This window comes from Pteronotus mesoamericanus, unplaced genomic scaffold (assembly GCF_021234165.1).
Source record: "Pteronotus mesoamericanus isolate MK-2021 breed Mesoamerican mustached bat unplaced genomic scaffold, CSHL_Meso_final contig_2, whole genome shotgun sequence".
Lineage (NCBI taxonomy): Eukaryota > Metazoa > Chordata > Mammalia > Chiroptera > Mormoopidae > Pteronotus > Pteronotus mesoamericanus.
The window spans coordinates 23,746,494-23,761,574 of NW_026555084.1; the positions used below are offsets into that span (position 1 = coordinate 23,746,494).

The 15,081-nt window shown below is 40.0% G+C and overlaps 1 protein-coding gene across 1 annotated transcript in view; it reads right to left on the reverse strand.

Annotated features, from left to right (window-relative positions):
* CTNNA1 (catenin alpha 1) overlaps nt 1–15,081 on the reverse strand; it is a 170,358-nt gene that overhangs the window by 40,959 nt on the left and 114,318 nt on the right. The window contains exons 8-9 of the mRNA XM_054568386.1: nt 5,335–5,415; nt 3,968–4,120 (exon numbers count right to left, since the gene is read on the reverse strand). Of these exons, the coding sequence (XP_054424361.1) occupies nt 3,968–4,120; nt 5,335–5,415 (234 nt within the window). The remainder of the gene's footprint in view (nt 1–3,967; nt 4,121–5,334; nt 5,416–15,081) is intronic.

The following is a 15,081-nucleotide window of genomic DNA, read 5'->3' on the forward strand; positions in this document are numbered from 1 at the left end:
TCCATTACTTTTTCAAACAGATTTCCGGTTTCTTGCCCCGTCTCTTGTTGGATCTCTTGAAGTTGTCCCAAAGGCTGCTTATGCTATCCTCATTTTGGGGGGATTCTTTTTTCTTCTTCTTGTTCTGACTGGTCATCTTTTGCTTCCTTATGTTCCAAACCATTGATTTGATTCTCAGCTTCATCCACTCTGCTGTTGTTTCCCTGTAAATTGTTCTTTATTTCAATTAGTGTATCCTTCGTTTCTGACTGAATCTTTCATGCTATTGAGGACCTCACTGAGTTCCTTGAACATCCTTACAACCAGTGTTTTGAACTCTGCATCTGATGGATTGCTGATCTCCATTTTGGTTAGCTTTTTCTGGAGTTTTGTCCTGTTCTTTCATTTGGGCCATGTTTCTTTGTCTCCTCATTTTGGCAGCCTCCCTATGTTTGTTTCTCTGTGTCAGGCAGAGCTGCTTTGACTCTGTGTTTTGGTAGTGTGGCCTCATGTAGCAGGTGTCCTGTAGGGTCCAGTGGCACAGCCTCCCCTATCACCCAAACTGGGCACCTGAGGTGCGCCCTTTGTGGGGCTGAGTATACCCTCCTCTTGTAGTTGAGCCTTGATTGCTGTGGGCAGGGTGGTGGGAGGGATTTACCCAGGCCATTGAGCTGCAAGGACTGGCTGTGACCACTGACCACCAACCTTGGCCCCCCGTGAAGGATCAGCTGTGCAGGGGGCAGAGTGGTGGTGCTCCGACGTGGTCTGTAGCTGTCCACTGGGTGCACTGGCCCTGGGGTTTCCTGGGTGGTACAGGCCACGTTCAGCCCCAAACTTGTTTTACCTGGAGCACCGTGCCTGAGCTGTAAAACAATCTGAGATGGCTGACTTGTGCTGGGCTTGGAGATTCCAGGCGAAGCCAAGCTGTGAATCGAAGCTGGCTGCTGCTAGTGTTGGGCCTGGGACTCACTGAGGCCAGCCGTTGCTTGTTTGATGGGATTTAGTAAATAGTTAAGCATGAGCCAAGACCAGCTATTTATATGGTTGTTTTATATTTTAGTTGTAATTTTGATGTGGTTGTGCAAGGAGGCGGGCCATGTCTGCCTATGCCACCATCTTGACCTCAAGTCTCTATATCACTATTTTAGGAGGACGAACGGGCAGAATTCTCAGTGGCTGCAGAATCTGAGCCCTTCCTTTCTTGCCAGAGGCCTATCCCCACCATTCCTAACCAGCTTTCACACAGCATTCTCACTTCCCCTAACCCTCAGGGAAAATGGCAAATCTCCTGTAAAACCAAAGTTGGCCTGCAGATATTTACTCCATTTAAGAGGGAACTAATGAAAAGGAAGAAGCCAAGAGATTAACAAAACAATCAGAAGGAAGTATTTTATCTTTGCTTAAAATTAGTCTCTAACTAGTGTGGCGTTTCATTGTAATACAAAAGTAGTGTGGGGAGAAGAAGTCTTGTCACTGAAGAATAAAGTTCTGCTGCAAGTTAGGAATTTAAGGCTTCTATAACACGTTAAACACTCATTTCCTTTTCTTGCACATATGCAATTATGTATCTTAGTACCTCTATTACCTTAAATGTAATGAACTGTTTGCAGAATAGTGCTACAAAGACTTTGGTTATGACTCAAGCAATGAAAAGCCATTTAATACATTTAATATGTGTGTGGGGGATGAGGGGGTGGAGGGCATAGGGGGAGAGAGGTAAGAGAGGGCTCAGAACTGAGTTGTGAGAGGGATCACCAAACTCTTAATTCTAAGGGGCCCTTGGCCACTGATGTTCAGAATGAAATAAAAAGTATAAATATCCATGTACAAACCTCCTGGAGAAAGGTCTCCAAAGGTACCAGGTCCCTCTAATGCTTCTCACTAGACAAAAGACTGTCCATTAAACCAGTAAGTTCAAGTGGCCCAGCCCTCATTATTGGAGGGATAGAAGCTTGGGGACCTAAGGCCAAGTTATTTAACCTTAAACCATAGTTTCCTAACCTGAGAAATGTTGTTGTGGGAAGTACACTGTACCTGCATATAAATGGTACACAGCAGGTGCTCAGCAAGTGTCAGCTCTGCTGGCTGGAGAGGCTGAGGATGACAGAGGAGGCCCAAAGGGCCCTCCAGCTGCAGTATAGACAAGGGTTTCCCCCTGAGGTTCAGCTGCCATACTGAGCCCTTCCCATGCCATTGCTGGTATCTATTACTCCAAGCCTTGGGCTGGTAGTGCCCTTGCTTCCTGCCTTACAGGCATACTTTCTAATACGTAGGCTACTTACAGAGGTTGGCTTTCTGAAGACAATCTTTGTATATTCGGAGGTTATACCTCATGCTGCCATGTAACTCTTGTGAACATGATTATGCTTAATGGAGACAGAAAATGAAATTCTTCCAATTTTAATTCCAAATGCCAGAATCATCAACTTGAATAGCAGACTGGCCTATGTATTATGTACATAATTAATTCATAATGTTCAAAGAAAACTAGATGTAAAATTAGTAATGCATTTAATGTGACTACTGATGTTTTCCTTGGAATATTTATAGTATTAACTTGGCTTAATGTCACTATATATACAAATGTACACGACATAGATTTTTACATAAAAGCTCCATTTTCTATTCTTATATAATGACTAACTTAACAAATGGTCTATGAAATCTTTTCAAATAGTAGATGTTTTTATATTAGGTTATAATATCAAATAACTTGGATATATGCTTACTATGTGTCAATTTTTTTGAAATAAAGTAATTAATGAATAAATCAAACAATAACATAATTTCAGTTATCAAAAGGTAAAACCAAGCCTAACTTACCTGGAAATTAAATTGCAATTCAACTCCTATTTCTTCTTATCACCTTGCAAACCAACCACTTACATACAGATTCCTACTATTCAAACATCTAATTAGCAGCATGTTAGGGTTCAGTGTCTTCCATTTTAAAACAAGATGATTGGGTTGAGTCTGTGTCTCAGGCAAAGTGCTAAGCACCTGGCATACATCATCTACTTTAGAACTTAAAATATTTCCAAGATAGGTATTATCAGCATCCTCATTTTACAGACAAGAAATGGGAATTCAGGGCAGGGTTAAGTATTACTTTTTTTTTCCATACGATGGCTCTAGTAGTGCTTGGTTGTATTTAACTTCATCTGAAACAATTTTGTTAGATTGTATTGTGACAGCTGTCATATCAGCATGCATTTTTAAAAAACATTAAAATTGGTGAATTTTCATGCAGCCATTTTAGTACTGAAGATGGAAGAAAATATAAAATATTTTCAGCATAATTATGCTTTATTATTTCAAGAAAGGTAAAAATGCGACTGAAACACAAAAAATAATTTGTGCAGTATATGGGGAGGTGCTGTGACTGATCAAACGTGTCAAAAGTGGTTTGTGAAGCTTCTGGTACTATTGACACTTGGGCCAAATCTTTGCTGTGGGGCTGTCTCACACATTGGAATACCTTTAGCAGCACCCTTTGCCACTACCCACTAGAAGCCAATAGCAGGAGATAGCCGACATACTCAAAATATCCAAATCAATAAAGTAATGGATAAAAATGAAACGTGTGTCTTTTATTTTACAGAAAAAACGTAACAGACTTTTTGGCCAACCAATACTTAGCCAGGATACAAGTCCAGGGAATGGGATTCTTTAGCTCTGTCTTCAAGCCACTACTCCCTCTTATAGTGTCTTGTGAGTTAAGTCATGTCATTATCTATCTTTATTAGCATTAACATTAAATGGAGATGTTAAGTTTACAGTATAAGGACTATCTATATTTAATCATGTACATAATTAATTTCTAACCAAAATGATAGTTTTAGAAGATGTTAACAATAAAATACTCTCATCTTACACATATTGCATATTAGGCAAGCCCCTAAAATTTTTAGCTGATTAAATAGTATGACTAAAAATCACCACACTCAATGAAATCACCTACAGTTAAAGAAACTGCTAATACACTTACCTCAATCAATTTGTTGGCATGTTCACGGAAAACTTGGGCATACTCTTTAACTTCTTTCTCATTTCCATTCTTTGCAGCTTCAATCAATACTAAAAGTGGAACATTGGTTTCCAGGAATGAATCTGACACGTGGTCCATGACAGCTTTGCGAAGCTAGGAATTAAATTATAAAAGTTTGATTTTATTTCTAACAAGAAACTGATTGCTTTTTTTTCTTGTACTTTTAAATTTAATGGAAGCTTATTATAGTTTGGCTGCACCTTATATGAGGACAACACGTCTCCCCACCCTCAATATAATCCATGCAGTTATATAATCTGCAACGTAGGAAATGTATGATAGTGCAGGTAATGGTTTACACTACAGTTCCAGCATTCCAACAACAGAATCTCAGTTTTCAACATTATATCCTTTTTTCCTTGGGATTTACAAAACTTTTTTGGGAACTGTGAAGCTTATATTTTAAAAGAATAATAAACTAAACAGAAAGGAGCTCTGAGTTAAATTGGCACACGGCCTTGGAATATATGTAATTAGCCTAAATGGCTAAATAAAAATGAGAGGAAAAATGTACTTTCTGGTTTATCTGAACAGAATTGGCACACTATGAACTTTAAAATTGAAAGGTCATCTTTATAACCATTTCTAATGCTACTTCAATAAAGGAAAACAAAGATATAGTCCCACTTTAATTTTGTTTTATATTAGACATGACAATAAAATGTCTCTCCACCAAGTATGGGAATTGTATTGCTACTACAACTTCTTTTTAAGTCTTAATATATTGTTTTCTAAATTCAGCCCTACCTTTTGAAAGATGAAAATTCAATGATACCAAATTGTTAATGGAATTATTTAACATTAAATGAAGAGATCCTCTCCTCTATGTTTACAAACTTAGAAAATTGAGCTCCCCAGATATCTGTATACCCACCACACGTGTACAGAAAATACATCTCCACAAAGAATCTAAGGAAACTATGAGTGTGTAATCAGAATGGGGCAAGTCAGATGAATGATTGCAATTTCTGTCTCTACTAATAGGTTGAGTACCATGAGATCCTTCAGGGTATTTCCACATGTCCCCAAGTCATTTTAAATTTATTTTCTTGCCTGTACTTCCCTTTCACAAAAGAGCTAACTTATTCAGTCCATCCCAGTAGGACTGTATCAATCCAGGTCCCAAAGAGATTTTATTAACCACTTAGAAGCTTATTAGCAACAAAATAGACAGAGATAGTCAGTTTCCTATGAAAATCAATCCTTACTCCTAATAAAATGTGTGGGGATCCAGTATTTATTGAGATTTTAACCAAAACTACAAAGTTGAGAACTTGGGGAAGCAATCAGCACTTTCTTTAGCTTACCTGTCTGCGCAGGTCCCTGGTCTTCTTGGTCATTTTATCTATTGCAGAATTGAGTGCATCACTTCTTTCTTTACGTCCAGCCTGGAAAAAAGAAGGTAACAGGTGCACCTTTTAGTGATTCACAAAAAAATTCAATGATAGCAAGTAGCTATTAATGTTCAAATTAACATTGAGAAAATAGTCAATTTTTTTTTTAAACCCCAAATTGGAAAATACACTGGGAGGCAGGGGAACAAGGGACCTGGGGAACCATGCGGCTTTACCTCTTAGGCTCCACATCATCTAATGACAGGAACTGAGGGAATTTTATAAAAATAAGAGAAGCCAAGAAACAGGACTGTCACTTCAAGTTCCACTTGAAAAATTATATTTATAGTTTAATTCAAGGTTCAATATACACACATTTCATTAACAAACCAGCTCTTCTTGAACTGCAGGATAGAACAGGTTACATCTGATTTTGATGAACTCTGAGATTTGAAGAATGTCAAAATATGAAAGTTGGCACATGGCACTAAAACAATGTGAAAAACGAATTTTAAAACTAAGATGTACTATGATGAGTCAAAGTTAACAATGAACATTACGCAGCTTGAATAAGATTGGCTCTGTGAGATTACTTCAGCCATATTTTTTTAAAAATCTAGGCTAAGCTCAATGTAATTGTATTATACAGGTAAGAACATTTTAGCTACTCTGAGAGAAATATGTAAATCAACTTTTCTTCAGCTGTCAGGGAGCTGAGTTGATATTCACCCCAAGGAACATTCTAAAGCAGAATCAAAATAAATGGTAGTAGGGCCCTGGCTCGTGTGGCTCAGTGGACTGAGCGCCAGCTTGCCAACCAAAAGGTTGCCAGTTCACTTCCCAGTCAGGGCACATGCCTGGGTTATAGGCCAGGTCCCCAGTTGGGGGCGTGCAAGAAGCAACAACACATTAATATTTCTCTGCCTCTTTTTCTCCCTCCCTTCCCTTCTCTCTAAAAATAAATAAATTAAAAAAAAAAATACATGGTAGTAGAAAGAAAAGGGACAAAGGCAGTTATCCTAAAGAGGGCTGGCCACATGCTTGAAAATACCTAATAAGACATCAGCTATACTACACTATGAAGTATATTAAAAGTTTTTCCTTACAAAATGCCCAGTCAATAAACGTGGCTCTGTAAAACATATAGTGATCAAAGGAGAGATACAAATAGGCAAAGGAATTTAACCCAGTGTTCTATCCTTGGGTGTCCTTAAGACATGCTGGTATGGGTATGTCATCAGTACATAAACCAACACAACAGATGACTCTTTGGGGGCGAGAAGATATGATTTTGTTTTCTGAGTGCCTTTTTATGTATGTTTGTCACTCACTTTCTCTCTTATCCCCCACCTGTTAAGTGGGGACAGTGACACCTGCTCCTCTGCCCCCATTTCTATGGACTTCTAGAAGAGAAAAGAGAAGGAACATCAAGGAATATAGGATAGCAGAGGACAAGAAAAGAAAAAAAGAAAAAAGACAAAAGGGGGCTCCAGATTTTTAAAAATTGAAACATAAATGATAAATTGATATGGCCACTATCAAATCTGGTCAGGGTCACATTCCTTACCTTTCACCCCAATACTTCTATACTGCCAATAAAATTAAGTAGTCCACTAATACTAATAAGTAAAAAAATAAGAGTGTCAATAAAACTGATTCAGGTATGAGAATTTCTACATTCATAGCCATCAGTCAGAAAAGGATGAGACAAGTATAATTAGTTACTGACAATCTCAAAGATCCAAATAACAGGATCTAGGGCAAAGGTGCCTGAAATTTAATTTAAAAAAAAAAATCAAACTGACCTCATAATTAGTGCATTAATCAAGAAAGTCTCAGTATAGCCCTGGCTGGTGTGGCTCAGTGGATTAAGCATCAGCCTGTGAACTGAAAGGTCACCAGTTTGATTCCCAGCTAGGGCACATGCCTGGGTTGTGAGCCAGGTCACCCCACCATTTCCCATCCCCACCCCTCACCCCCATTAGGAGCATGTGAGAGGCAACCAACTGATGTTTCCCTTACACATAGATGTTTCTCTCACACATAGATGTTTCTCTCCTTCTCTGTCTCCCCTCCCTTCCCCACTCTCTAAAAATAAATAAAAACAATCCTAAGGGAAAAAAAGAGAAGGCATTCTGAAAAGAAAAGGAAAGGAAGGGAGGGAGGGAGAAGGGGGATAGAGGGAGGGAGAGGGGAGGGGGGAGGGAGAGGGGAGGGGGAAGGGGGAGGGAAAGGGGGAGGGGGAGGGAAAGGGGGAGGGGGAGGAGATGGAGTGAGTCCTGGCTGGTGTGGCTCAATGGTCTGAGTGCCAGCCTGCAAAGCAAAGGGTCACCAGTTCAATTCCCAAACAAATGCACATGCCTGGGTTGCAGGCCAGGTCCCCAGTAGGGGGCATGTGAGAAGCAACTATGCACTGATGTTGAGACAACTGGTTTTATTAAATCATTTGTGATTTGGACAGCATATCATCTAGCAAGCATACAGGTACTCCTTATTGCCTGTATCTTGACCTTACAGATGTCAGTATCCTGCTTGTGTACTATGTAGTTCTACAAGACGTTACAATTGGAGAAACTGGGTAAAGAGTACAAAGGATCGCTGTATTTCTAAAACTATGCTAATTTGGAATTATCTCAGTAAGTTTAATTTATTAAAAAGTTCAGAAATGCAGAACTGGAAATGCAAATTGTAACAAGCTATAGACCAATCTGCTGAGTTTGGGTAAATTGTATTTATCAGCAAGGAGTGAAAAGAAGGGGAAGTCTAGCTGGAGGCTAAGCAGTAAATTCACTGGCTTGTGTATAGGAGAGAGATTCTTGACTATGTTCATTGGTAGAAAGTACTTTTCAGTCTCTGTAAATCAAACCCTTACTGGAAATCACTTTCTCAGTTCTCAAGTTTCATCTTTCTGAGGGCGCATGTGTGAAAGTCTCCATTTCAGATCCTCTGGTTCCATTTTAGATTGAAATCCTTTCACATTTGATAATAGTGATCATCCTAATCACTTACTATAGGCAAAATCATTAAGATGGCTACTTATAAAGAAAAAAAAATTTTAGTCAGATGTGAAGAAACTGGAATGCTTATACACTACTGGTAGGAATTTAAGATGGTATAGCTGCTGCAGAAAATAGTAGGGCAGCTCCTCAAAAAATTAAAGCTAGAACTTCCATATAACTCGGTAATTCTACTTCTGGACATACATTCAAAAGAATTTGCCCTGGCTGGTGTGGCTAATGGACTGAGTGCTGGCCTGCTAGCCGAAAGGTCTCTGGTTCGATTCCTGGTCGGAACACATGCCTGGGTTATGGGCCAGGTCCCCACTTAGGGGCGGTGTAAGAGGCAACTGATTGTTTCTCACACGTTGATGTTTCTCTCCCTTTCTCCCTCCGTTCGCCTCTCTCTAAAAATAAGTATTTTTAAAAAATAAAAAAAAGTCTCAGTATATTCCTTAGACACTCAAGCACTCCAAAAAAATTTCTGTACATAAACCCAGTAAAGTTTGTCATTGCTCCTAGCCATATTTTTTTTTAGGAGGAATCATTTATTCTAGAAAACACCTATTTATCAAAAACCCAAAGGTTGTATTAAATGACTTCATGAGAGCCCAATTCCCTGTAACCTCAAACATCCAGAAATTTCCTCAATTTGGGTAGAAGGATTTACTTAGTTATATAAAAAGCCACGCTTCAACTGACTCTTGAGGGAATTATAGTCACACAACAAAATTCACTTTAAGATGCAACACACACCATGAATCTGTTAATTCTTTGTTCAACTGCCCTAAAAATCAATTTGTCTTTCTTGTTACTTTAGGAAGTAAGAGGTTTATGCCTCATGAATCAGGAGGGGGCAGTTCAGAAGCAGTTACTAAAACTTTTAGGTTATACTAGACAATCTACCTCTTTAATCAAAGCATCTCTTTAAAAAATATACTCCAAATAGCAAGTTCAGGGTTCCAAATATTGGTGGAAAGGGGACCTGGCCCTGAGTAGGTTTGCCTAGGGCTGGATGGTAGTGTGTGGATTCCTGACTTTGTGTAGGAAACAGTTCACAGCATGAATCCGGGTGATTTTGAGAGGACACTTTTTAAAGATGGGATCAGTGAAACAAGGAAGGGCTTAGAGAATACTGGAAGCAACAGGAGACCCTAAGCAGGCTGCCTTGGCTCTGGAAATGTTACAGGAAAAAATGAGCGTTAGCAGGGCTGCTGTTAGCTCACTAAGTCATCAGAGAAAAGGGGTCCTTGGGGATGGGGTTAGGGGGTTAGCTGGGGACAATCTGTCACTGCTCATTGCTCCCTGGTTGCAAGCCTTGTGGGGTCCCTTAGAGTTTAGGAGATGCAAGCCCATGGGGGAAGAAGGGGAAGGGAATGGTGCTGATGTGTGGAAAAGCAGGAATCTTTGTTTTGAGGGGATTTAGGGAAACTCTTGAGGAGGATCTCAATAGAATATTCATCAAATTTATGCTGATGTACCTAAATGAGATTTATTCCCATAACTTCATCTGTCCTTGGGTATGGTTGGCAAATGGCACTAATTGGATTTATTCTATCTCCCTGAGCTGGGTGGTTTAAGCTGTTTACCCTCTGGTTGGAGAAAAGTGTAAACCATTTACTCTTAAGCGTCCTTGGTTTAGGGAAGACAGGATTTACTAGATGGCTGCAAACTGCTTGTTTAACTATCTATCTCAGTCTCCCTATTCTGTTTGTCCTGGCTTATTAGCCTGTCTCACAATCATTTAAAATACAATCCGAGTGAGTATAAACAAGTGTACACACAACCTTAATGATGAACCTGATGAGAGTAGAAAGTTTTTGATCTGTAAAACAAAATTTTACTTCTCTCTGAAATTACAGCTGTTAGGGTTTGTTTTTTTGTTTTTTAATTTCTACTTTTAGGCAGGCCAAAGTAAAGTTGCTCAATGAATCTTCAAAATAAGTGACTCTCACTTCCAGCCAAGATGGAGGCATAGGTAGATATACTTTGCCTCCTCTCACAAAAAAAAGAACAATAACAACAAATTTAAAAACATAAAATAACCAAAACTGCTAGAAAATCGAACTGTATGGAAGTCCAACAACCAAGGAGCTAAAGAAGAAACATTCATCCAGACCGGTAGGAGGGGTGGAGATGGGCAGCCGGGACGGAGAGGACATGTGGCAAGGCAGCAGCTGGAGGACTGGGCAGTCCCCCATTTGTGTGTAGATAAACTGTGAGGAACAGCTGGGTAGCGAGACAGACCACCCCATCCAGGGTTCCAGTGCAGGAAAAGAAAGCCTCAAAACCTCTGGCTGTAAAAACCTGTGGGGTTGAGGCAGCAGGAGAAATTCCCAGCCTCACAGGAGAGCCTGATGGACAGATTCACAGGGTCACAGAACATACATAAACCCACCCACATGGGAATCAGCACTGGAAGGGCCTAATTTGCTTGTGGGTAGTGGGGGTAAGTGACTGAAAGCCAGCCTAGAGCTGAGCAAGCAGCACTGTTCCCTCTCAGACCCCTCGCTCACACAGAGTGTCACAACGCAGTGACCTTGGCTCTGCCCCTCCCAACATAACAGGCATGCAGAGAGAAAGAAATATGGCTCAAATGAAAAGAACCAATCAAAGCTCCAAAAATAGAACTAAGTGATCAACAGCCAGCCAGCCTACCAGATGCAGAGTCCAAAACATGGTAATCAGGATGCTCACAGAAATGGCTGAGTATGGACGCAAAACTGAAGAAAAAGTGAAGGCTAAACAAAGTGAAATAAAGAAAAATATAAAGGGAAACAATAGTAAAGGGAAGGAAACCAGGACTCAAATCAACGATATGAAGCAGAAGGAAGAGATAAACATTCAACCAGAACAGAATGAAGAAACAAGAATTTTTTAAAAAATGAGAAGCTTAGGAACCTCTGGGACAACTTTAAACATTCCAACATCCGAATCATACAGGTGCCAGAAGAAGAGGAAGAGTAAGAAACTGAAAACTTATTTGAAAAAATAATGAAGGAGAACTTCCCCAAGTTGGCCAATAGACTTCCAGGAGATCCAGGAAGTTCAGAGAGTCCCAAAGAAGCTGGACCCAAGGAAGCAGACACCAAGGCACATCATAATTACATTAGCCAGGATTAAAGATAAGGAGAAAATCTTAAAAGCAGCAAGAGAAAAGGAGACAGTTAGTCTTATGGGATCTCCTTTGTAGGTAACTGTCTCCCCCTTAAGACTATCAGCTGATTTCTCCAAAGAAACCTTGCAAGCAAGGAGGGGCTGGAAAGAAGTATTCAAAGTCTTGAAAGGCAAGGACCTACAGCTAAGATTACTCTATCTAGCAAAGCTATCATTTAGAATGGAAGGTCAGATAAAGTGTTTCCCAGATAAGGTCAAGTTAAAGGAACTCATCATCACCAAGCCTTTATTATATGAAATGTTAAAGGGACTTACCTAAGAAAAATAAGATCAAAACTATGAACAGTAAAATGGCAATAAACGCACAACCATCAACAACTGAAGCTAAAAAAACGAAAATAAAAACAAACTAAGCAAACAACCAGAACATGAACAGAATCACAGAAATGAAGATCAGAGGGGAGAGCGAGGGGGAAGAATGAGGGGAAAGGTACAGGAAATAAGCAGCATAAATAGTAGGTACAAAATAGGCAGGGGGAGGTTAAGAATAGTATAGGAAATGGAGAAGCCAAAGAACTTATATGTACAACCCATGGACATGAACTAAGGGGGGGCGGGGATGCTGGGGGGAGGGGCAGTGTGGGCTGGAAGAGAATAAAGGGGAGAAAAAATGGGACAACTGTAATAGCATAATCAATAAAATATATATTAAAAAAAAAAGTTACTCTCAGCTGCCACCTAATTTGGAGACTATTCTACTGAGCAGAGGGACCACCTAGGTCGCTCAATTTTGATATGTATGTCCCTTCTAAGCAGTGACAAATGGGTTTGGAGGAAAAAGAAAAGGCATGTTTGGGATTTTAACATAAAGCTTCTCCTCGGCAAGTAAATGTCAGCTGAGAGGCAAAGGTTATCGGCTGAGTTGTCTCTAGCAACACAGTTCTGGCTGATACAATAAAGAATTTTCAAAACCCATTTTAAACAGAAGCTTGAAGAAGCTCCTCCACCTTCCTTCGTCCTGTATGAACAGACTTGTTTATTTAGACACACTCTTTATTGAGCAAGGACTCTGCATCCATTGGAGTAGGTAGGACCAGCCATAATCCTTCTATCAGAGGGTTTATAATCTGAGATAAAATAATTCAGAGTAACACTAATTCAGCAATACCCTGTATCATGCTGGGCCTGATAGGAGTTCTGCATGACATAACAGTGGTTCAAAGTAGTAAGTCAAAGTTATGCAAAAGGTTGCATTTAAGGAAGGTGTTGATTTTTTTTAAAGTATTAAGAACTAGAATTTCATGAAGGATTTTACCCATTTTGGAGACACCCTCTGAAATAACAGCATTCCCCCCCACCCCTCAAAGAACTGACTCCTGCCTCAGAAAGAGTAAGCATTCTCCTATAACACATGTACAACTTCCCCAACCACTGATACTTCTGCCACAGATGATACCAGGTCTCACTGCTGTGGCTGGTACATAATGTTCACCAATTCATCACCCATAACTTAATCCACCTCTGAAGTCCCTGACTGCACTTCAGCCTTTCCCTCTGAAAAGGGATAAAATAAGTAACAGTCAGGAAAGGATAAAATATGTCCCTGGCACCACTGGTGGCATCTCGGGGGGTGCATTTTAGTCCCTAGACACAATGTGACAAAGGTTCCCTGGGTGAGCCTATAAAAAACTAATCAACCTAAAAGGTAATGGCACAACATAAACTCAGTGCTCCCGGGGAAAAATACACAGTGAAAACTTCCACTTATTTTGGGAAAAAACATGCTATATGCTGAAGGAGCTACATGTCTCTGCAGTGAGGGCTTTTCAGCCAAAAGCTTCCTTCTCTTTTTTTTTTTTTTTTAATTAAAGATTTTATTTATTTTTAGAGAGGGGAAGGGAGGGAGAAAGAGAGGGAGAGAAACATCAATGTGTGCTTGCACCTCACGCACTCCCTAGCAGGGTCCTGGCCTGCAAACCCAGACGTGTCCTGCACTGGGAATTGAACCAGCAACCCTTTGGTTTGCAGGCTGGCACTCCATCCACTGAGCCACACCAGCCAGGGTGGCTTCCTTCTCTTCTTATTCAGTGCCCTCCCTGCTGGAGCCCACCTATTACCATTACTTCAATGACTATGGTCATTCTGCCATCTTCCATGTTATGACCCATCCACCTGCATTTTAACTTTTCTGACATACCATGCTTTCTCATCAATTTGGAATACTCTTCACCCCTTCTTCTAATTCCTAACCACCCTTCAGAGGAGATAGTGTGCTCCCTGTAGCTACCTTCAATTCTAAGTTCAAGACAGATGCCCACAGCACCTTAGACTTCTCCTCAAACTCATTTTCAAATCATACCTCTACCCCCGCCTTGGACATGAATGAAATGAAGAATGTATCAAAGTCATTGGACTTAATGTGTGATGTATGTGGCAAATTACTGGTCTCCTGATTTCATGTTATTAGTGAAAATGTAAGGCTTTTCAAATAATCCCAAATACTGCTTTCTAACTTCATTTTAGTCTAGAGTAAGGCTGGAGAGATTAGCAGAGGAGGGCAAAACACAATGTTTTAATCCTGAAACATTTAAGGAATATTTAAAAGAAATAAAAAGGTGTGATTAACTCAACAGGAAAGTCTAATTAGATACTATGCTTCCATCAACCAGCAGAAAATTAAAACAAAATTTAAAAACTAAAAACCATGGCATTCCACAAGACCAAAGTCAGGATGGGCATCTGAAGCAGTTCACTCTCCCCACCACCAACACAATGAGAGAAATGAATCAAGCATCATGACAGGTACAAAAAGGGAGCAGTGAGACTGTCATCCACAGAGCACAGGTCTTTACATAAAGCAGGGGTAAGGAAGTGATATCTATGATGCTGTTGTAGGCTTCAGAGAAGAAAGAGGAGCTATAATATTAAAAAATCACTCAAGAAAAACGTCTGAGCACCAAAGGAGACTAGCATCTATTAGAGAGTCAATCCATGTCTTCATGAGTATGACTAAAATAAAAGCTTTGCTGTTGACTGGGTAACACATTATCATGTAATAAACATTTGGGGAATAACATGAGAAGCAATTTGACCTGGTTGTTCTACGTGGCCCATAGATGGCTGATGGGCTCTGCGTAAGCTGAATATGTGACAAGAGTCCCTGGCAAAGACCAAGAGCTCAATATCAGAAAATAATAGTTATGTATACCTGCATTTCCAAATTCCTTTCAAAGAGTACCCTCTCATTCAGTTGCACAGAACAAAAGTTTCCAGCTTGCCTAACATTACCTAGTTCATCCTAAAAAATTAAAAAACAATTGGTAGGGAACACTAATATTACAGACAGATTACCCCACTTTCCTTTTCTTCCCCTCACAGAGAACAGAAGTTTAAAAATGAGCTTTACTGGTTTGCCTGGGTATTTTTGCAGATGACAGCCAGCCTTACATACCACCTTTAGATTTTTCTCAACTTGATGCTGCATTTACACCTGAAAACATGCCCAGGCATCTGCTCTAAATGTCCTATCAGTTATAATAAGCTTCAGTATTTTCAGCTCTGGCCACAGACACATGCTAGAATATGGCTTTTGAGGTATTCCACCATG